Source organism: Saimiri boliviensis, chromosome 14 (genome assembly GCF_048565385.1).
Source record: "Saimiri boliviensis isolate mSaiBol1 chromosome 14, mSaiBol1.pri, whole genome shotgun sequence".
NCBI classification, from domain to species: Eukaryota; Metazoa; Chordata; class Mammalia; order Primates; family Cebidae; genus Saimiri; species Saimiri boliviensis.
In genome coordinates, this window is record NC_133462.1 from 17,032,705 (window position 1) to 17,055,081 (window position 22,377).

General features: G+C 53.0%; 2 protein-coding genes across 7 annotated transcripts; both read right to left on the reverse strand.

The window, feature by feature from the left end:
- Positions 1-716: 716 nt before the first annotated feature.
- DYRK1B (dual specificity tyrosine phosphorylation regulated kinase 1B) lies at positions 717-9,819 on the reverse strand. 6 transcript variants are annotated; one of them, XM_010330980.3, is made up of 12 exons: positions 9,642-9,819; positions 7,374-7,537; positions 6,253-6,372; positions 5,972-6,160; positions 5,476-5,623; positions 3,646-3,932; positions 2,865-3,011; positions 2,641-2,781; positions 2,304-2,339; positions 2,024-2,219; positions 1,544-1,650; positions 717-1,457 (listed from the first exon to the last, which is right to left on the reverse strand). In XM_010330980.3, exons 2-12 carry the CDS (start codon positions 7,434-7,436, stop codon positions 1,086-1,088), a joined length of 1,806 nt encoding a protein of 601 aa, XP_010329282.1. In that variant the 5' UTR covers positions 7,437-7,537; positions 9,642-9,819; the 3' UTR covers positions 717-1,085. The 6 variants fall into 6 exon arrangements, with proteins under 6 accessions (XP_010329282.1, XP_010329279.1, XP_003943192.1 ...); XM_010330977.3 differs by lacking the exon at positions 9,642-9,819 and adding an exon at positions 8,866-9,143; XM_003943143.4 differs by having other exon boundaries at positions 2,024-2,339.
- Positions 9,820-10,075: 256 nt separating this feature from the next.
- Positions 10,076-22,079, reverse strand: FBL (fibrillarin). The gene is made up of 9 exons (XM_039465864.2): positions 21,976-22,079; positions 16,200-16,382; positions 15,996-16,097; positions 15,817-15,911; positions 14,641-14,811; positions 12,988-13,120; positions 11,849-11,961; positions 10,289-10,434; positions 10,076-10,183 (listed from the first exon to the last, which is right to left on the reverse strand). The coding sequence occupies exons 1-9, from the start codon at positions 21,983-21,985 to the stop codon at positions 10,159-10,161; spliced, it is 978 nt and encodes a 325-aa protein (XP_039321798.1). The 5' UTR covers positions 21,986-22,079; the 3' UTR covers positions 10,076-10,158.
- Positions 22,080-22,377: the final 298 nt, after the last annotated feature.

The following is a 22,377-nucleotide window of genomic DNA, read 5'->3' on the forward strand; positions in this document are numbered from 1 at the left end:
GGCCGCCTGAAAACCCGCCCCAAGTGTGTGAGCGAAAAGAACTCTGGTTGTTGTAGTCCCCACAACGAAAAGCCCAGAAAGCGATGGCTACGTAGAACTCCATTTCCCATAAAGCGCCGCGCCTCAGAGGTGAGAGACGGTACCCTTTAAACTTGATCGGCCAATTGGGAGGCGTACATCTCCAAATTACAACGGAAACAGGACCACTTACCTGAAACCCCGGGAAAATCTTTTTGCTTCAGGTCTCAAAACGCTTTGTTTCGTGATGACTCCAAACGGTTGGACCACATGCACGTGGGGGCTGAGCCTGTACCTATTGTCTGCCTATTCCCCAGATGGCGCCAGCAAAGCCTGCTAAGTGCACTGAAAGGCTACTGGACGCCTGCTTGGCATGAGAAGCCATTTCTGTGTTGAATCTGCAGAAGCCCCGGCTTATTAGGGCACCTGTTTCCCAGACAGGCCAGAGCTGAACCATTACCCTTTCAGGGTCTGTTTGCCCCGGAAAAGGCAAATGTAGGCCAGGATCCTATCCACAATCTAAGATGCTGGCGCCCCAGACCTGCAGCCCCATGCCTGCCCCAGGAGCCACAGCTTCCCCACAAGAGACGTCTCCACACCACAGAGCTCCTCCAGCACCCCCTCCCCAAATCCCCTTCCCCACCATGGCTCTGAGGATCGGGTAAGGGAAGCCGAGGCCCTGCAAACGCTCAGGCAGGCATGTGAGAAAGCTCTTTACTGGGAGTACAGCGAGGAGGAGCAAGGCCATCTCCCCCTACCTGCCCCCACCCCCTCCTAGGGTCCTGGGGTGAGGGGGGGTCTTCCCTCCACCGGACCACCACTGTCTTTGGTACAATAAATAGAAAAAAAGGGGGAGAGGGGGCCAAGGGTCCAGTCCTTAGTGGGGAGGGAGCGACCAAACCCATCTCCTTGACCCCCTGCCCCAGGCCCCAATCAGTGCAGGCCTCACCCACCCCAGCTGGGTAGCAGCAATTCCAGTCAAGGAGAGAGATGAGGATGGGAGCCCAGGGCCCCCAGATGGGGGGGAGGGGTATGGCTTCAGGAGGGGCCCCAGGGAGGGGGCAGGGTCATGAGCTGGCTGCCGTGCTCTGGGGTACACCACGGAGGCCCAGGTGAGGCCCCAGAGTGGCAGGGTCATCAGGAGGCGGGAGGGGTGGACGACCTCCCGTCATCCGAGTCCGGAGGGCTGAGGCAGCCGGGTGCTGGGGGGCAGGCGCTGGGTGAGGTGGGGAGCAGTCAGCAGGGCCGCCCACCAGGCTCACATCCATCAGCTCCGGGGGTGGTGGTGAGGTTGGTGATGGGGGACGGCCAAGGTATCGGGGCTGGGGAGGTAACTGGGCCCCGGTCCCAGGCAGTGACGAGGCAGAGGCAGGGGCTTGATGCGTCTTGTGTAGCACATCACCCCCTGCCCAGGGCCGCAGCGGCTGGGATGGTGGGACCTAAAAAAGCAAAGGAGCCATGGGTGATGGAGTCCTGGGTCCTTAAGCCCCAGGTACCCCATCACCCACCTCCAACGCCCCAGTACCTGGGGGCTGTTCATCTCACAGTCAGTGATAGGGGGCCCAGGGCCCCCACAATATCGGTTGCTGTAGCGGTAGGTCCGGTTGTCACTGGAGGAGCCACTGGAGCCTCCTGGAAATGCCAGGGAGGAGAGGGGAAGCGGCATAATGTGAGGGAAGGTGGTGAGTGGGTTTTGGGATGATTGTGAGTATAGTTCAGGGCCCATGATGTTTAGGCTTCGAGATCAGAGCCCATTTGAAGAACCAGGCTGGAATTCAGTTTGGGGTTTGAGAGTCAAAATCAGTTTCAAGGTTGAGCCCAAGCCCAATTTCAGATCGTGTCAGGGCCAGTCACAGCTCTCCCACCCCACACGTCATCTTAGAGTTTAGGATCAGGCAGCTTCAGAGCTCTTGTGTGAACACCCAGCAACAAGGTCACCCAGGACAGGCCAAACCTGAGCAGCCCCTACCCCTGTTGTACCCCACTTGGGCACCTGGGCACCCACCAGAACTGGAGATGGAGCTAGCGGTGCTGGAAGAGGGGCAGGTGTCGAGGGGCGCGGGCGAGGTGGAGGCACTGCTGCCTGCCGGGCCCGTGTTGGTGGCCTCGTCGGCCGTGCGGCGGAAGAAGCCGTGCTGCAGAGCCCCGAGTGGGCTGATGCGGGCGGCAGGCTCATACTCCAGCATGCGCAGCACCAGGTCCTGGAAGCGGAGGTAGTCGGCGGGGCTGTGGCCCGGCTCCCCCGCCCGCCGGCCCCCGGGCCCGCCCGTCTGCACGCCCAGCACCTCCTGCAGCCGCCGTGTCCCGGGGCCCTGGTAATCCTGGCAGGGAGGGGGTGGGAGGGGGGGCAAGAGAGTGGCCGTCAGTGGGCAGGAGGGGCAGGAAGACACACACGGGGAAACAGAGGCACAAGAGAGAAAGTGGAAAGAGAGAAGCTAAGAAGAGCTGTGGGGTGGGAAGGAGAGAGGGGAGATAGGGTGGGCGTGGGAGGAAGGAAAGGACAGACAAAGGGGAGAGGAAGGAAGGGAAAGACACAAGGGAGAGGGAGCAGGGGGAGAGAGCCCCAAGTGTGAGTGAGGGGCCAGCAGGGTGGGAGGAAGTGGCATGGGGCAGGGGCCGCACCTTCCTGAGTTCTTTTGTCCTTCGTAGGGTCCAGCCACCCCCAGGCAGCCGTTCAAAGTACTTGCGAGCCTTGGGCGCCTGGTCCAGCATGGCGGCCGGCGGGATGCCCAGCACTTCCACAATGCGGTTCATCTGGTCCACCTGTGAGCAGGCAGGGTCAGAGTCATCAGGCCAGCCGGGCTCCACCCCCTCCACCTCCAGCACACCCCTTCCTGGGTGCACACCTCATTGGAGCCACTGAAGAGGGGCTCTCCGGTGTGCATTTCCACAAGGATGCAGCCCAGGGACCACATGTCAATGGCCAAGTCGTAGGGTGTGCCCAGGAGCACCTCAGGCGAGCGGTAGAAGCGGCTCTGGATATACTGGTAGATCTGGGGAAAGGGCAATCGTCAAGGGTCCCAGCCTCCCCTACTGGTCCCACTGACATCCCCAAAGCTAAGAGGACCCAACGGAGGATAGGCCTCTTGCTGCCAAACTGGGGACTGAGGCTCCAAATCCTGCCATTGTGAGCACCAATTTTCTGGGAGCCAATCTTGTTTACCAGCCTGGGGAGTCTGCTGGCCTAGACAGGGCTTGATCTCTACCCCCAACCCTGACCCTGGGCCCTTCTGGATCACCAGGCAGAGGCTGACATTCCACAAGCCCTATACCATGGTCACTTTCAGCAGCAGCTCACATAGAGCTGCAAAGTTGAAGCCTTCCACCTCCATCCCCAGCTTTAAGAACACAGGATACAAAAACTTACCCAAGCAGCCCTCCTGGCTCAAACCCAACCCAACTTCACCCTGCTCACATCTGGCAGCTTCAAAATGGGCCCTGTCCCCTCAGGCTTCACTCTTCCCATCGTAGCTGGCAGTATACCCACACCCCCACCCCAAGCACTATCAGTCACTTCCAGCAGCTCCTAATAATCCCATCCCAGCCTGGCCCCGCCCCTAAGCCTGCTAATTGGCCCTGCCCCACCCAAATCATAAGCCCTGCCCCCAGGACAGGGCCAACCCATACCCTCTGGCCAAGCTGGCAGGAGCTGCCGAAGTCCACGATCTTGATGGCACTGCGCTTGGGGTTGCAGAGCAAGATGTTTTCGGGCTTGAGGTCGCAGTGAATGATGCTGAGCTCAGGCGTGGCCAGAAAGAGCAGGGCCGTACAGAGCTGCTGTGCCAGCTTCCGGGTCAGGTTCAGAGAGACGCCACGGAAGTGGGTGTTGCGCAGGAGGTCGTACAGGTTGTAGGACAGCAGCTCAAACACCAGGCACAGGTGGTTCCGGAACATGAAGTGCCGCTTCAGGTGCACTGAGAGGGAGGGGAGGAAATAGACCAACAGAGAAGAAACGGCTCAGAGAGGGCAGGTGGTGGCCTCGGGTCACACGGCGTTCTTAGAGCACTAGCCACATTGTGCTGTGCCCATGGGTACCATCGGCCAGTCAGGATCTCTTTATCTAACAATTAGATTCACGAAGGAAGTTAATTCTCTATCCAAGTCTCTATGAAACCTTCCAACTACCAAAGAGAGTTTCACTACACTTCCTTGTTTTATTTCCTAACACTGCTTTCATCTCAGTTGTATTCATTTTTGTGGCAAAGTAGACTGGTTTTCCATTTACTTTAAGAATATATGTTTTCCGGCCAGGCGGTGGTGGCTGAAGCCTATAATCCCAGCACTTTGGGAGGCCGAGGCAGGTGGATCACGAGGTCAAGAGATCGAGACCATCCTGGTCAACATGGTGAAACCCCGTCTCTACTAAAAATACAAAAAATTAGCTGAGCATGGTGATGCGTGCCTGTAATCCCAGCTACTCAGGAGGCTGAGGCAGGAGAATTGTCTGAGCCCAGGAGGCGGAGGTTGCAGTGAGCTGAGATCGCGCCATTGCACTCCAGCCTGGGTAACAAGAGTGAAACTCCATCTCAAAAAAAAAAAAAAAAAAAAGAATATATGTTTTCCTTTCAAACGCAACAATTTTAAAATCTACTTGCCGTTTATGATTATGCTATGTGATGTTGATGTCCACGAGAAGGAATCAGTTTAAGAGAAAAGACTGCATAGATGTTAAGAGTAAGAGCTCTGGAGTCCACGGCCTCATCAAATTATATAGCTCAATGAGTACAAACTGCCACCTCATGCAAGTGACAGCACCTGAATGCCTGGGTTCCTTTTTTTTACTTCTTCACTTTTTTTTTTTTTTTTGAGACGGAGTCCCGTTCTTTTGCCAGGCCTGGAGTGCAGTGGTGCAATATCAGCACACTGCAACTTCCACCTCCCAGGTTCAAGCAGTTCCCCTGCCTCAGCCTCACAAGTAGCTGGGACTACAGGCGCACACCACCACACCCAGCTAATGTTTTTGTATTTTTAGTAGAGACAGGATTTCACCACATTGGTCAGGATGTTCTTGGTCTCTTGACCTCATGGTCCTCCCACCTCGGCCTCCCCAAGTGTTGGGATTACAGGTGTGAGGCACTGCGTCTGCTGGGTGTTTTTTGTTTGTTTTGTTTTGTTTTTAATTTAAGAACTAGAATGGAAGCCCAGGTTTCTTACCTTCAAGATGCTGGCAATAACGCCTTTCCCCTTATGGGCTGTGGTGAGTTAACTTACATAAAGTGCTTCTCTAAGAGAGCCTGGCCCTTGGTGAGCACTCAGTAACCTCTGATCATTAACAAGTAAATAGGACAAAACTGATCAAAGCAGCAGGAGAATCACTGATGTCAGCGAAGCACAGACCAAACCCTGCTCTGAAGACACCAGCTTCCTCCTGAGCGTGGGGCAGGGGGTGACCCATCCCTACCAGCTCCAGCTTCCGCTATCCCAGGTGCCCAGAGCCCTGCCAGTCCCAGGCCTCACCTATGTAGTACTTCATCTCCGTGTCATGCTGGTTCATCAGCTCGAGCAGCCGCAGCTCAATCTGGGCCTGGTTCAGGAAGGCCTTTTTGTTCTTGATGATCTTGATAGCCACGAGTTCCTGGGTCTGATGGTCATAAGCTTTCACCACCTGTTGGGGAAGAACATGTCACAAAGGGAGGGGTGGGGGCAGGACAGAGCCAGGCACCATTCTCCTCCCTCTAGGCAAGGAGACCCACCGGTAACACTATGAATACTTCACAGTTGAGTGCGCACCATTAGTCAGGCACTGATTTAAACAATGGACTTGAAATAACATAACCACCTTATGTTGCATCTTGTTATTTGAACTATTTTACAGAAAAGGCAGCTGAGGCACAGGGAAGCTAAGTGGGCTAGGCTGAGTGGCCCAGCATGGGACTTGAAGCCACTGAACTCTTGGATGTGTGGTCGATGTTAGTGGGGCCCTGGATCATGGTGGGAGGGGGGTGTCCCACACCTGGCCAAAGGAGCCTTTGCCAATGAGCGAGTCAATCTCGTAGCGCTCCAGCCAGCGCTCGCCACTGCGCACAATATAGTCATGGTTGTCGTCATCATAACCATGGTTCAGGACCTTCTTCTCCTTCTTGGTGCTGGAATCCTGGGGTGGCGCCTGCTGGGCCCGCCGCTTCTTCTTCGCATAGTACACCTGCCCAGCCAGGAGACGGGGACTGGTGAGTGACTCATGCCAGCAGCCAAGACCCTCGGCACCCAGCCCCGGATCCTCCACCCGCTGCCCACCTCATTGATGTGCTTGTAGGTCTTGATGAGGTCCACAGAAAGCTTACGCAGTGGGGCTGAGGTTGCATCCCGGAAGGCCAGGGGCAGCCTCCGAGGCAGTAGCCGTACATCAGGCAATACCTGCAGGGCAGGGGGAGGGGTGGGCACTGAGGACGGGCCTTCACCCTCAACCTCAAGAGGGAGAACCGTATGGGTGACTGGCACATCATGTATTTGGTTGCTGTCTGTATTTGTTCTACCCCTCCAGGAAAGAAAGTACCCCAGGGCTGAGACTTCCTCTTGTTTCTCACTGTGCCTCCAGTGCCTGCAGCAGGGTCTGGCACACACTGGATGCTCTTAGAGGTCTGTGGTGTGAATGAGTGAATCCTGACCTTTCGCCCCTCACCTTCACTCCTTTCTGAACCTCAGTGGGAGAGATCACATGGAAAACCTGGGCTCTGCTCCTCCCCATTCTTCACTATGAAGCCAGCCATTCTGGGTATCCTCTGAAGTCCCTCTATCTCAATTCACCCTCAAGCCCTGGGCCCCAACCCATACCTCCACCAAGTCTTTGCACAGTTCTTTCACCCCAAGCCTCTTGGATCTGGCCCCTGGACCTCCCACTCCATCCTGCTTCAAGCTCTGCATGTCACTGCCTTCACTGCCTCTAGCCTTAGAGAGCTTTGCCCTGCACCTGTTGGCCCCAAGACCTTTTAGACCCAACCCCCCTCCCCCATTCACCCACTCCAGATCTTTCACTCTGAACTTCTCTTCTTAGTGAGCATTTATTGGGTATTTACTATGTGCCGGGTACCGTTCTAGGTGTTTTACATGCATACCATTAACTCATTTAATCCTCACAACAACCCTGTGAGGTAGGTATCCTTGTTAGGCCTATTTCACGGAATAAAAAACTCAAGTATGGAGAATCTAAATAATTTAACCACTGGGTCAGGCTTTGAACCCAGCCTCTCCAAACCCTGACTCTGCCTGCAACTCCTCTGTTATTTCCCAATCCCAGAGGACCCATTATGCACCCAGGAGACTGACTTGGGCAACCACATTACCTTCTGGTCTGGAGACCCGTCTATCCCCAGACTCCCCCTACCACCAGGCGGGTGAGGAGCCAGCTGAACGCGTACCTGCGTGTGCTCCTGGGGCCCTGGGAAGCCAGAGAAGGGACCATGGCCCGGTGGGACGGCCATGGTGGGCTCAGAGGGCCACAGGGGAGCGAGGCCTGGAGCGGGAGCCCGGCCGGGGGGCGCCTTCTTGCATCCTGCACCTCGGCTGCCACCGCCGCTGAGACCTGAGAGCAGGCAGGAGGCGGGAAAACAACATGGAACAAGGGGATATGTGGATAATGCCAGGCGGGGAAGAGGTGGGCATGAGAAAGGCAGGGCACAGAGACATGAAGAAAAGGGCGCAATGGACCAACAGGTAGCAATGTATTGAAGGCACAGAGAAGTGACAGCAAGTGAGGGGCAGCACAGCAGTCTCTCGACAAGTAATGATCAAGTAAATGAAGAAGGCAGCACAAAGAGAACACATAAAAGACAATAATTGGGGGCCAGGCAGGGGTCAGTATGAGCCATCACAAGGAAAGGAGGACGGGAAGACACCAGTAATTTGAAGGAGGAAAAGAAAAAAAAGATAGAAACCACAGACAGTATGCGGAGAGGAGCAGGCTTCATTCCTTTCTCATTACCAGTCGTGACCCTCCCCAGGGCCCCTCACACAAGATCCCACCCTTCTGTAGACTTCACTGAACATCAGGATCTCAGCCCACAGCACAGCAAGGGCCACTACTTCAAGATCTATCCTTCTGAGTAGATTCCCTCAACCCAGAAAACTCCAGGATTCCCAAACCACATGAGTCTTCCCCTCCCAAACCACAGCAGAGTCCTCTACAGACCCCTAAAAACACAGGAGCATCCTTGTGGACCTCCCAACCACACCAAGGTTACCTGAGAACCTCTACAGAACAGAGTCCTATCTCTACGGCATTCTCATCCACAGGGGCACACCTTTCCCAGGGGACCCTCTCCGTATCATGCCAAGACCACTTCCCAATATCAGATCCTCATCAGGAACCAGCCTTCCAGATAGTCTCCCGGTACCATATCCCAGTACCCCCTGACCCAACAGGGTGCTTGCTTCCCCATATTACTCCAAGACCCCATCCCAATCAAGGCCTACTCCTCCTGATGGAAGAAGGGGGAAGTGTCTCTTCCCACAGTTTAGAGTGATCATTCTTTTCTCCCCTACACTGCTTCCTTGTCCCCGCCGCCAACACACAAACAAACACGCACATGCACACTGCCTCTTCCTACCAGACACCTTTCTCCAGGCACCCCTCTTTATACCAGGGTCATTCCATAACTGTGTCCACTCCTAGAGGGCCCCAAAGCCAAATCCCCAAATATCACATAGGGTTCTCTCCTCCCAGAGTGTTAGTCATTGCAAAAATCTTCTCCCCATGGGCAATGTCATTCTCTCCCCCATCTCAAATCCCTTTCTCCTATTCCATGCCTTGCCACTCCACGATTCCTCCACCCTTGGGGCCTCCCCCTAAAACAACCCCTTTTCTGGGGCCCTCCCACACCGGGACCATTTCTCCCAGCCCCCACCCCCTACCCGGGTCAGGACTGGCGCGGGGCCCACGGGGGGCTGGGGCGCGGTGGGGCCCCCAGTGGGGTGGGCGAGCAGCCAGCATGGCGGCGGTGGCGGTGCTGCGAAGGTGGCCGCCTGTCCCTGGCCCGGCCGGCCCCGCGGCGGGGAGGGCAAGCGGGACAGGCGGCCCGGTGGGTGACAACAGCAGCCGCCGCTGCCACCGGGGGCGGGGAGAGGGGACAAGGGTCAGCCCAGGGCATGCGGGGGAAGAGTAGAGCAGGTGGACGGGGGAGGGGCAAGTTAACCCTCACCCTACGGGCCACGCCCCGCCCTGAGTGGCCACCAGCCCCTAGGGACCCCAGCGTCCCGCCCCCAACCCAGGAGGCCCTCCTGGGCCAGCCGAGACCAGGCGGGCGGGGCTCAACTGAGCTTGGCAATCTACACCTGCCATGGCAACAACTATGCCATTGGTCGCTGGTGCCAAGAGCTCAGCCAATCACAGCCTAGGGCAGATGTTGCTAGGCGACGATGAAGCGGCCCGCGGAGCCGAGCCCAAACAAAGGGCGGGAGTGGGGCCTGACTACCCCCTCCCAGCCTCCCTCCTGAAACGGCTCCCTCGGGCTCGGCCCGTTCCAAGAATTCAACTATGAATAGCCAGGCAGGGCCCGCACCTGCCCGCCACCCCCCTCCTTTCCTCCATCGGCCTCGTGCTAAGTCTCGCGGCGACGCGGGCAGGGCGGGTCCCGTCCTGCCCACCTCCCAGCAAGTGCGTGCTGCCCCACCCGTCCCCGCGCCATTACCTGAGGGAGCGGGCAAGGGCACTCAAACTGCTCGGGGAGCCCGAGCTCAGACCTGCTCACTAGCTGAGGGTATCCGGCGGACGCGGCAAGCCAGGGCCCCGATTACCCAGTAATGCAACCAGCAAAATGGCGACCACAACAAACCGGCCCCCCCACGCCCTGGACTCCGCCCCCATCCCTCCCTCTCCGCTCCCCTCACGTGACCCAGACTGACACTTCGCCTGCGTGTGACAGCCGCTTACCTGCACGCATGCGCAGTGAGCTACCAATCCCACCCTAGAACCGAAATCCAGGCTGCGGCTGCGCAAGAGACAGCTAGAAATGGAGCATGCGCTCTATGACTGACCGGGTGAGAATTTACCAACCCCGCAAAACTGACCAAGGGTGCATGCGCTCTGTGTCAACAGGTCAAGGAGCAGAATGAGCAGCAGACATGAGACGGATGAGTCTTTTAATAGAAAAACACACGTGCAACAGTATCAACACACATCTTTCGCAATCCAGACCGCGCTGAACTTCAGTTCTTCACCTTGGGGGGTGGCCTGTGAGAGGAAGATAGATGATGAAGAACGGTCCCCATGATCATGGCACTCGGGGTGCAAGGGACAGAGATGTCTGTCCTGGTGCACTGCTGGGCCCCTGCTCACCTGTACACTCCCACGACCACAGCGTGGTCTCTTTCATATGGCTCGAGGGTCAACTGCTCCTGTGGCTTCATATTCTCCTGTTGCATCTTTTTCACTTCGGAGGCAAACACGGCCTCGGCTGAGGCTGTAGAGTCAATGCAGTTGGCCTGCAGAGGAGAAAGGACTGATTGATGTCTACAACAGGGCTTTGCACTGTCTTCCTTTTGTGTGCTCTTTAAACCAGATGTTTTCATTAGTAATTCAAGTAAAATTTGGTGCTACAGTTCGAATGTGTCCCCCAAAGTTCATCTGTTGCAAGAGTTGAGAGATGATTTAGGTCATGAGGGCTCTGCCTTCCTGAATAGACTAATGCTATTATCACAAGAATGGGTTCCTGATTAAAAAGATGATTATGCCCCCTTTCTATCTTGCTCACCCTTCTGCCAGTGGATGAAGGCCCTCACCAGATTCAGACCCCCAATCTTGGACTTTAAAGCCTTCAGAACTGGGAGCCAAATAAATTTCCATTCATTATAAATTACCCAGTCTACGGCATTCTGTGATGGCTGCACAAAATGGGCTAAGACCCTTGGGTTTAGGAAACGTGATAAAAAAAAAACTTAAAAGTTTTTGACTGGGTGCAGTGGCTCATGTCTGTAATCCTAGCACTTTGGGAGGCTGAGGCGGGCAGCTCGCCTGAGCTCAGGAGCTCCAGACCAGTCTGAGCAACATGGCGAAACACCATCTCTACTAAAAATACAAAAATTAGCCAGGTGTGGTGGCACACACCTGCAGTCCCAGCTACTCGGGAGGCTGAGGCATTAGAATTGCTTGAACTTGGGAGGTGGAGATTACAGTGAGCCGAGATTGCATCACTTCACTCCAGCCTGGGTGACAGAGCAAGACTCTGTATCAAATTCAAAATAAAAAAAGTTTTTAATTTGTTTTGGATTTGAAGGAGGAAGCCTTAAACTGTCCTATTTATCTAAAAGCATGTGTTTAAATTTTACACCCAGTATTGTTTGGTTTATTTCTACTTCCTCTTCTTTAATAGTAGTAATAATGGAATTGAGAATAAAAAAACAAATGTAGCAAAAGGCTAACAGTAGTGAACCTTGTGAAGGGTACATGGGAGAGTTCTCCGTTATTTCCAAATAATAATGTTGAGAAAGACGCACCTAGCTTTCATCTATCATCTATGCTATGCCAGGATCTTTTCTAAATACTTCACATATATTGACCAATTTGATCCTGTCATCTACCCTGAAAAACACTGGACTAATAGTTCTACTTCACAAACGAAGAAACTGAGGCATATAGGTTAAGTAACTTGCTCAGTCACACAGCAGGCTGGAATTAAACTCAGATGGTTCCAATGCAAGATAAATAAAAAAAATAAAAATAAACTCCGATGGTCAGACTCAATTTGCACTTAACCACTGTACTCTCCTGCCTCTTTAAATCCAAAGCTATAGTTTTGCAGACTTGGCCCCTCTGTTTTGGGTGGCCATTTGACATAGATAGAGAAGACACCTCCTTAGAGCACTGCCACCCCATCTTAGACTCCTCCAAACCCCGAACCTTAATGGAAATCACAAAGTGTCCTCCATTACGCAGGAAGGTGTGGGCATTCAGGGCCACAATCCGGGTCTGGTCTGGCTGGGCCACATCGGCAAAGATGACATCCACCATTGCTAAGGAGAAAGGGGTTGCAGTTAAAAGCTGGAGTCACAGGGATCATCCCGGATCCTCCCATGGGGCCTATGCCCATCGCCAGCAGCTTCCTGGGAGATTCTCCCTGCCTCCAGTTTCACTCCCCACCTCCACTGGTCCCCCTCCCTCCACAGTGTCCCAAAATGATCCAAAACCCACAGTCACATCATTCATTCACTTTTCTTGTAAACCATGGTTGCCACCTACTCTGTGGCCAGCCCTGGGCCGGGCGTGGGGGACATAGAGACGAGTCAGACCCGGACCCTGCCCTCGAGACGCTCCCAGGTCTGGTGGGGAGACAGACACGTCATCAAAAGACAAGTAAAAGTAAATGCGCACTTACAGGCAAGAGTGTCTGCAGGGCTGTGAAATGAAAACAAGTTGCAGGACAAGGGGGACGGTGCGAGTACATGGGAAAAAGAAAATCTCACAGAAGGAAAAATATGCAGAATGAAAAATAACGTGTAAGGTAGCGTGACTTTTTAAAAATGAAAAGATGGTATAATGAAAATTGATCACTTAAAACTTGGGAAAAGCAGACATCCAATTGTTCCCATCAATTACTTCTTGGGGGTGGTTCATAAGGCTTTTCAACTTTTACGTTATACCTTTGAATGTGTTTTAAAACCTCTGGGTCAAGCCATGCTCACTTTCTGTTTTCTGGGATATGCTCTCACCGGACAACGATAAGGACCTCCCCCTGCAAAGGAGGCTTGTATGCAGGGGGCAATGTACTAAATACAGGAGGCAAGAAGTACAGGAGACCTAGGAGATGGGGAAGAGACTGAAGGAAAGGAGGCTGGCCCTCCGAGGGTAGCTTCCAAGACTCTGAAGCCAAGCCGCCGCCTCCACAGCCTCACCTAGCTCCCCTTACCCCTTTATATTCCTGCAAACTCAAGAGGTCTGCTCATCCACTCCAACTCCATCCAAATCAGGGGTCTACTGGCTTCTTCCAGGAAGCCTGCAGTGGCCTGTCCTACCCCACCGGGCCGCCCCCAGCCCCTCACCGATGAGCATGCGGTATTTGTGCGGGTGCCGAGCATCCTCAATCACAGGAATAATGTTGGTCCTTTTCTTGGCCAAGTTAATGAGGTCACGGCCAGAGCGGTGGGAGAACTCAACTGCATAGACTAGACCATCCTAAAATGAATTAAAAATTAAAGAACAGTCATGACGCTAGTTTCCATGTATGGAGGGCCTACTGTAGGCCCATACACTATATATAGCATCTCTTCCTGCCCCCAAAGCAAAACCCTACCACTATTGTTATCATGTCCTTTTTACACACGAATAAACTGAGGTCCAGAGACATAAAGTCACTGGCCAAGGGTTATTCATCAGGTAGCAAAAGTACCCAATCCCATTTGCCTGATCTGAGAGCCTAGGCTCCCAACAAAGGGTTAAAACCAGGAAGCAAGGCACAGAGATGATGTAACAATGGGCCAACCACTGCTTTAAGCTCCTTATGGAAATTAACTCATTTAATCTTCACAAGTCTGTGTTCCAGAGAGGTAAACTGAGGCTTGGATGGGTTAGGTAACTTTCCTGATTAAAGCCTGAGGTTTTTTTTTTTTTTTTTGAGACAGAGTCCTGCTCTGTCACCTAGGCTGGGGTACAGTGGCACAATATTGGCTCACTGCAACCTCTGCCTCCCAGGTCCAAGCAATTCTGTCTCAGCCTCTCGAGTAGCTGGGATTACAGGCACACGCCACCATGCCCAGCTAATTTTTATATTTTCAGCAGAGACGGGGTTTTACTCTATCGGTCAGGCTGGTCTCAAACTCCTGACCTCAGGTGATCTACCCGCCTCAGCCTCCCAAAGTACTGGGGTTACAGGCATGAGTCACCTCGCCTGGCCAAAGCCTAGGGTTTTAAGGCACTACACTCAACAGCTTATAAACATGTAAAGTGGGGCCGGGCGCGGTGGCTCACGCCTGTAATCCCAGCACTTTGGGAGGCCGAGGCGGGTGGATCACGAGGTCAAGAGATCGAGACCATCCTGGTCAACATGGTGAAACCCCGTCTCCATTAAAAATACAAAAAATTAGCTGGGCACGGTAGCGCGTGCCTGTAGTCCCAGCTACTTGGGAGGCTGAGGCAGAAGAATTGCTTAAACCCAGGAGGCGGAGGTTGCGGTGAGCCGAGATCACGCCATTGCAGTCCAGCCTGGGTAACAAGAGGGAAACTCTGTCTCCAAAAAAAAAAAAAAAAAAGTATAGTAACAAAGGGTACCAAGAGTGGGACATGCCGGTGCCAGGGGCCCTTTAAATGGGAAGCCTATTATACAACCACACAGAAATGCAGGCTCAGAAACCATGAAATCTCCTGGTTCTTTCTAAAGAAACCAGAAGAGCAGGTTTTAAGGGCATAACATTTTTAAAGAGGGCCATCAAATCAAATAGTCTGGTATCCATACTCCCAGCTGTCTCTCTAAGGTTGGTTACCCCACACCCACGTCTCTTCCCTTGAGGCCAAGAACCCAGGAGCAAGGTTAAACGACACTATCTGGTTCAGGCTGCTCCTTTTACTCGCAGGCACCGTGAGAGAAAAGGGCCTTGCCCTAAGTCACACATCGCAGGCAAGCAGTCAAACCCTGATATTCTAGGTTGGCGGAGGGGAGGCAGCCTTTGCCTCCTGCCCAACTCTATCCACCCACTCACCGGACCAACGATGTCAGAGACATGGGAGACAGTGGTGCCCGAGGCAGCCCCGAGGTAGAGCACCTTGGCCCCCGGTTTGATGTGGATCTGGTCCACACCGCCCAGGATTGCTGCTGCCAGCTTGGAGCGGAAGGGGTTCCAGGCTCTGTATTCAACTTTGTCATCTCCTTCCTAGACCAAGAGAGATGGGGATGGAGGTCAGTGCTAGACTCTTCTGCAGGACCTCACTGCCCTTAACCCCGGGGCCCTTGAAAGGAACTGGGCCGTTCTATCACTGCACAAGAACCCAACGTGAGTACAGAGCAGTGACCATGACACATGTAGCCGCTGCCCTCTCATGGAGGTCACTGACTCAAGGGGCAGCAACAGAGAATACACACAGAGTAACAGTAAAACCAGCACTCATTCAACACACACGCACTGTGCCAGCACCCACTGTGGGCCGGACCCTGCTCTAGGCCCTGGGGATACAAAGGATCCCTGCCCAGAAGGCGTGAGTATTCACCCAACTAAATAAATATGACATTGCATATGAGATGGTGACAGGTGTCAAGGAGAGAAGACGAAGCCAGGAAAGAAGATACGAAGTTTGGGAAGCAGGGCAAGGAGCAGGTGACAGGGAGAAAGGAGACCAGGGAGGGGGTGAAAGGCAGATTCCGAATCAGACCAGCAAAGGAGGCAACAGGCCATTCAAGTTATCTGAGGAAGGACATTGCCAGGAGAGGTAAAGCGATTAGGAAAGGGCCAAGGCAGCCCCTGGCCTCAAAGAAAACGACACGGGACAACAGGACAGGGAAGCATGGTGAGGGCTGCCTTGACGCGCAGGGTGGGGTGAGGCAGCCTGGAGAAGCAGATAAGAAAAGCCTCCCATGGAGCAAGGGAACAGCAAGGCCAGGGTGGCTGGAGGGCACTTGGTCAGGGGGACAGGAGGGGACAGGGCCAGGGAGCAGGGAGGGGGAACTAGAATGTGTAGGGCCTTGGAGGCCACAGTGAAGAGTCAGGACTCGAACCTGAGGGCAGTGGGGAGTCACAGAAGGTGGGTGAGGAAGGGACCAGACAGTGTGGTTTACATATTATGACGATTCTCCACCTGTCACGTGCAGGACACAGGGTGAGGGCAGACACACCAGACTACTGGCTACACTCTCAGCTCTTGGACAGGGGCCCAGGTCTCACCGGAATCGAGACTCTCTTCTCTCCATAAACTGATTCCCCAGGGACCAGGTTCTTGGTGACCAGTGCGTCTTCCTTTCCTCGACAAATGAAGACACCTGGGTGAGGGGATCAGAGCGGGCTGAGGACCCCCGGCCCCTTCCTGCCCCGAAGCTCAGCCGGCTCTGGCCTTCCTCACTCACCCTCATGCCGATGAGGCTCTACCATCACGTTCTTCCCCGACTGGTTTCCTTTTTTTCCTCCCCGACCACGACCCCGGTTGCCACCAGAATGGTAGCCTCCACCTATAAAGGAGAGGTACGACAGGAGAGGAAGATCCTGCACCTCCGCCCTCCCCACTCCCGGCCTCAAGGCCTCCTCCATAACCCCTTGACAACCTTACTCACCACCTCTTCCTCTTCCTCCTCCGCCACCGCCGCCGCCGCCGCCGCCTCCTCCTCCTCCTCGTCCACGACCCCGGAAGCCTCCGCCTCGACCTCGGCCCCCGCCATGGCCCCCTCGGCCTCCACGACCGCCACGGTCACCAAAGCCCCCTCGGCCGCCAAAGCCACCCCCACGGGGACTGAAACCTGTGGTGGAAAACAGAAACAGGAATCAGGGCAATGAAGCTTAAAAGGTTAAACAACCTTGTACCCAGCAATACCACTCAAGGGAGAAACCTAAAAAACCCGTGCCTGTGTGCACCAGGACACATTTCCAGGAATGCCCACAGCAAAAGAATAGCAGAACTCACGCAAATGTCCATCGACAGAATGGACAAACAAAACAGAAGATATTCAGGATCAAGATCGTGAATATGATCTTCAGTTACATACAACAGACCAATAAATGTTAAAATCATAATAATTTTTTTTTTGCTTAGTGCTTTTTTTTTTTTTTTTGAGACAGGGCCTCACTATGTTGCCCAGGCTGGAGAGCAGTGGTAGAATCACACCTCACTGCAGCACAAGCCATTCTCCCGCCTCAGTCGCTGAAGGGACTAGGATTACAGGTGTGTGCCGCTACTCCTGGCTAAAATTTTTTAAGAGATGGGGATCTCACTATGTTACCCAGGCTGGTCTCCAGGTCCTGGCTCAAGCGATCCTCCTGCCTGGGCCTCGTGAAGTGCTGGGATTACAGGCATCAGCCACCACATCCAGCCACAATCATATTCCCAATAAAAGGGGGAAGGGAATGAGAAATGCTAAACTCAGGATATCTGTGAATGGGAAGCAGATGTTAACATGAGGTTGGGACGGGGAGGAGTCCATGAGTAAATGCAGGTTGCTCTTAATATTCTATTTTCCCTGGTTGCATAGCAGATTCACAGAACTCATTCCACGTCAATATGAACTACTGTGAAGAGTGAGCCCTGCATACGAGCGCGTACCGTGACAACAGAGCCCCCTAGACTCTAGAAACGTCTTCCAACTCCTGACCTTAAAGTGTCAACCCCAACCCCAAAACAGAGGGAAATACAGCATGATGTCATCCCTAACTCATCTCCCTGCTTCCAAGCTTAAAGAAGTCTCTCTCTGCTCAGGGGAAAAACAAGAAAAAGCAAAACAAATGGTCATTTAAGGATGGCTGCACTTTTTTGTTATTTTTATAGAGGCAGGGTTTTACCAAGCTGGTCAAGCTGGTCTTAAATTCCTGACCTCTGGTGATCTGCCCGCCTCGGCTTCCCAAAGTGCTGGGATTACAGTCGTGGGCCACCGCACCCAGGCTAAAGTGTATCTTTTAATAGCTATTTCTAATTTAATCTTTAAAAATGAATAGTTTTCATTTTCAAAACTCTCAAACATAATCAAAAGTGGTTTACTTTTTATCTTCTACGCCCTCTACAGCCCAGTTTTCACACAGCAGCTAATAAGTGCTGTTTTAAAACAGCAAGTAGATCTCACCATGGCCTTACCCAAATCCCTCCACTGGTTTTCCACTACATCCAAAATGAAATTTTAAAAGTACCTTTCCCTGGCTTACAAAGCCTGAAATCAAAGCCTAAAATCTTTAGGCTTTAAATTCTGATTTCATTGTTCTGGGCACAAGGTCTTCCTAAAGCTCTCCAGGTGACTCCAACTGAGAACCATCATCTTAGGGATCTGGCCTACGCTAACTTCCCCGACTTCATTCTCTCTATCCTGGGCCCCATGCTCTTCCCCACCAAGCATACACAGTCCAGCTTCTAAATCTTTACCATGTGCTGTTCCCACTCACTGCCGGTTCCTGCAGACATGTGCACGGCTCACTATATCCTTCATTGCATTCTAGTCTCTGATGAAATGTTAGTTCCTCAGAAGTGCCTACTTTGGCCACCGTACCCTTGCCCTGATTTATTTCCCTTCAAATCAGCTATCACATGTGGCACTTGTAATATTATTAACACCTCCTTACCCTGATTTATTTCTCTTCAATTCCTCACGTGGCATTTGTAATATTATGAACACCTGCCTCTCCCACTAGGCTCAAGCTACAAATGGGCAGGAATTTTTAATTGTTTTGATCACCACCACATCCCCAGAACCTGCACAACACCTGGCACAAAGTATGGGCTCAATAAATGTTAAATGAGCACCATCTGCTGATGATTCTTAAACTGTGGGCCCTGCCTCAAGAAGAAAGCATCCTGTGTGTTCGGAAGGTAGGTGATCCGTCAGATCACCAAGGAAGTGCTGATCACTCACCACAAGAATCCCATATGGAGGGATCGCCAATGTTATTGCCACTCTCAACCCTAGTGCATAAGGAAGGTTCACCGGAGTTTTGAAAACTTAGTGCCAGGCCGGGCGCCACAGCTCATGCCTATAATCCCAGTACTTTGGGAGACCCAGGCAGGTGGACAGTTTGAGGCCAGGAGTTCAAGACCAGGCTGGCCAACAGAGTGAAACCCTGTCTCTACTAAAAATACAAAAAAATTACCTAAGCGTGGTGACACGTGCCTGTGATCCCAACTACTCGGGAGGCTGAGGCACAAGAATCAATTGAACCCAGGAGGTGGAGGCTGCAGTGAGCCGAGATGGTGCCACTACACTCCAGCCTGGGTGACAGAGACAGATTCTGTCTCAAAAACAAACAAACAAATACAGGGCCAGGCATGGTGGCTTACACCTGAATCCCAGCACTTTGGGAGGCTGAGGCAGGCAGATCATGAAGTCAGGAGTTTGAGACCACACTGACCATCATAGTGAAACCCCATCTCTACAAAAAATACAAAAATTAGCCGGGTGTGGTTGTGCGTGCCTGTAATCCCAGCTACTCAGGGGGCTGAGGCAGGAGAATTACTTGAACCTGGGAGGCTGAGGTTGCAGTGAGCCACGATCACATGACTGCACTCCAGCCTGGGCAACAGAGGAAAACTCCATCTCAAAAAATGATAATAATACACACACACACACACACACACACACACACACACAGCCCATCGTATAGGGTTGCAAAGATTAAATGACTTATACACACAGAACACTCCACATATACACTATCTGGCGCATAGTTAGACCATCATTATTCAGACTCGGGGGAATGCGTTCCCTCTTCCCTCTTCATGTACCTTAATGGTATTAAAGACGAAAATGTAACTTGTCATAGCCACTCCTAATTTGCTCTTGTAAAATGAACAGTTTCATTTTCAAAACTCCCAAACATTAAGAGTTGTTGACTTTTTACCTTCTACTCCCTCTACAGTCCACTTTCCACACAGCAATTAAAAGGTGCTATTTTTGAAACGGCAACTCAGATCTCATCATTTCCTTGCCCAAACCCTCCTACAGTTGTCCAAAGCCAGGACCTTCATTTAGGAGAGATGCCACAGCTAGGCTTATGAAACTCTCAGCCCAGGCCTAATAAAAAGAATCCTTGGCTGGGAGCAGTGGCTCACGCCTGTAATCCCAACACTTTGGGAGGCTGGGGGGCACGGATCACAAGGACAAGAGATTGAGATCTCCTGGCCAGCATGGAGAAACCCCATCTCTACTAAAAATACAAAAATTAGCTGGGCATGGTGGCATACGCCTGTAATCCCAGCTACTCGGGAAGCTGAGGCAGGAGAATCACTTGAACCTGGGAGGAGCAGGTTGCAGTGAGCCAGCGGAGATTGAGCCACTGAACTCCAGCCTGGCAACGGAGCAAGACTCAAAAAAAAAAAAAAAAAAAAAAAAAAGTCCTGGGAAGTGCTGGCATGTGCATGCAGCACAGTGGGCATGAGTGTAAACTTTCGGTCCCAGATACTCACAACATCTCAACCCATTTCAGGTCCTGGAGCTTTTGGGGGAAAATGTACCAAAAGTACCCACTCCTCAGAGAAAACACATGTTCACACAAACTTTTCCAGTAAGTTTTTTTTGGGGGGAGGGAGCAAGGGGAGTCCACAAACCCGCCTTATTTAAAATTTGCTCTCCTTCCGCAGCTTTCTGTATCTCAAAAACAGCAATTCCATCGTTCCAGTTACACACCCCCAAATCCTTGGTTATCCTTGACTCTGCTCACATACCCACATACAATCTGTCGGTTCTGTCTTCAAAAGCATGAAAAACTGTCAGCGTATCTGCCGCTCCCATCCTGGTCCACCACACCATCTCCTAGCTTACGGCAACAAACTTCCCACTGAGGTGCCTGCTTCCACATTTGCCACCCTGAAGTCTTTCACACATCGAGGCAACAAGAATCCCTTTTAAAAATGTCAGACTGCACCACGCCCTTGCTCAAAATCTCCCAAAGGGTTCTTCTCTCACTCAGACTAAAAATCCTTACTAAAGAGCTAACACCTGACAACTTCCACAGCTTCACATTCTACCACGCAATGAAGGAAAGATGGAAGAAGGGGTATCCTCCATTCCTGAGGGAATCACATACCAGGATGCCTGCAGGCAAACCAGGATCTCAGTAGGAGAGATACCTGGCCTAGCATTCCCTACCCCACTTCATCAGGAGATCCCCAAACGCGGAAGAAAAAGGGCGCTTCAGGAGGAGGGCACTGATTCACAAGTCTCCTGCCAAATGACCCCCATCTCTCCACACAAACACACACACACACAAAAAAAGAGAGAGAGAGAGAGCCTGTACTAGCAAAACAGACCCCTTGGGCCATGGTGGAAAATTCTCCGAACTCAGTGAAGCAAGTTCTCACACAAATGAGTGGGGGTTGGGCAGGCGAGGAAATGGAGGAAGCACTTAAGACACCACGGAGAGGGATCCTAATTTTGTTCTCTTTGAGAAAGATAAAGGTAACAATTAGAGCCAATACTATATAATAGTCAAGCACTGTGCTACTTTTTTTAACGTCGCTTAATCCTAACTGCCGCCATTTTATTGATGAGAAAACTGAGGCTCAGAGACGTAAAGCCACTTGCCCAAAGTCACACAGCAGGCTAAGAAGCTGACCCAGAACTGAAACACTGAAATGAGGCCCTTCTGCCGTTAGAGCCAGGACCCTCATCGTTCCACTATGAAAGGAGTGGGTTCAGCAAAATCTAGTGGAAAATCGAAAGAGCAAAACTACTTATGTCCTGTGACAACCACCCAACCCACCACCCCGGCCTAATGCCGGCCTTGTGAAGTCTCGCCGCGGAGGTGGAAATCTTACGCCCCACATCTCCACTCCATCCCCGGGGATCCGCCCCCCTGTAAGTGCAGAAGGCGGGAAAGTGAGCCAGAGAGCGCCGCACACGGCCAAGCGCCGAGCCCTCATCCACTCCAGCCCACTCGGAGAAGCTGGGTTTTGTGGGATAAGGGGATGGCGGCGGTGGCAGCGACCGGGTCAAATAGAAGCTTCCCAAACCCCGCTCCGGGACCCAAGGTCAGGAACCCTCCATGTCCAACCCAAGCTTGATTCCCAAAACCCACGCCCAGAGATCCAAGGATCCAGACTCCGAGCTAAGACCCTTGAGTGCCGCCTCCTGCCCAAAATCCCTATTAGACGGCCTCAATGAGACGAACCCCAGGTCAAGAACCCCAATGCCAGGCCCAAGGCCTTCGACTCACGACCTCCGAAGCCAGTCACAAACCCCCAAACCTCCTGGACTCAGAATCCCAGGGCGGAACCAGGATCCCCCTTCCCACGAGACCGGAACCCAAGCTCAGAACCCTTGCCCCCTAGGCCAAGGCCCCATTCCTCCGATTCTGGCCTGGCACCTGGATTCCCGCCCGGCCTCCGTCCCTAACCCGGGACACCCACCCCGGCCTGACCTGGCTTCATGAGCCCTGGATTGTGCTGCTCCGGAGTCCGCGGCGACCGCAACTCCACGAGCCCCGGGCTTTCGCACGTGGAAAAGAGCGCAAGCGCGCGGCGACGTGCGGCGTGTAACGCAACCACGTAGCCCCGCCCCCGCCTCCGCCCCCTCCCCGCCTCCGCCCCCGCCCCCGCCCCGCCCCCTCCCCGGAGCTCGGCGCACGCGCACTGTGTCTGGATTCTCGAGCCGGTCCAAACAGCGACCCTGGCCCTCTCTCTCTCTCTCTCTGCCCTCCCAGCATCTTCGGTGCAGCCGTCGCCGTAAACTTGCTTTCGGTTTCTCCTTCTCCAGTGCGAGCACCGCAATAATCAGGGCTCATAGTAAGGCCTTCACGCAGGCTGTGCCCTCTTTTGTATTC

What these genes read in the sequence shown, in the direction of transcription:
- DYRK1B (XM_010330976.3), bottom strand. Translation starts at nt 8,944, where the DNA reads ATGCTGGCTGCTCGCCCACCCCACTGGGGGCCCCACCGCGCCCCAGCC. An exon ending in CCGCGCCAGTCCTGACCCGG is followed by an intron (nt 7,538 to 8,865) that starts GTAGGGGGTGGG and finishes GCCTGCTCTCAG; the next exon opens with GTCTCAGCGGCGGTGGCAGC. An exon ending in GGCCCCAGGAGCACACGCAG is followed by an intron (nt 6,373 to 7,373) that starts GTACGCGTTCAG and finishes CCTGCCCTGCAG; the next exon opens with GTATTGCCTGATGTACGGCT.
- FBL (XM_039465864.2), bottom strand. An exon ending in AGAAGAGAGTCTCGATTCCG is followed by an intron (nt 14,812 to 15,816) that starts GTGAGACCTGGG and finishes CTCTTGGTCTAG; the next exon opens with GAAGGAGATGACAAAGTTGA. An exon ending in ACTTTGTGATTTCCATTAAG is followed by an intron (nt 10,435 to 11,848) that starts GTTCGGGGTTTG and finishes TCTCCTCTGCAG; the next exon opens with GCCAACTGCATTGACTCTAC.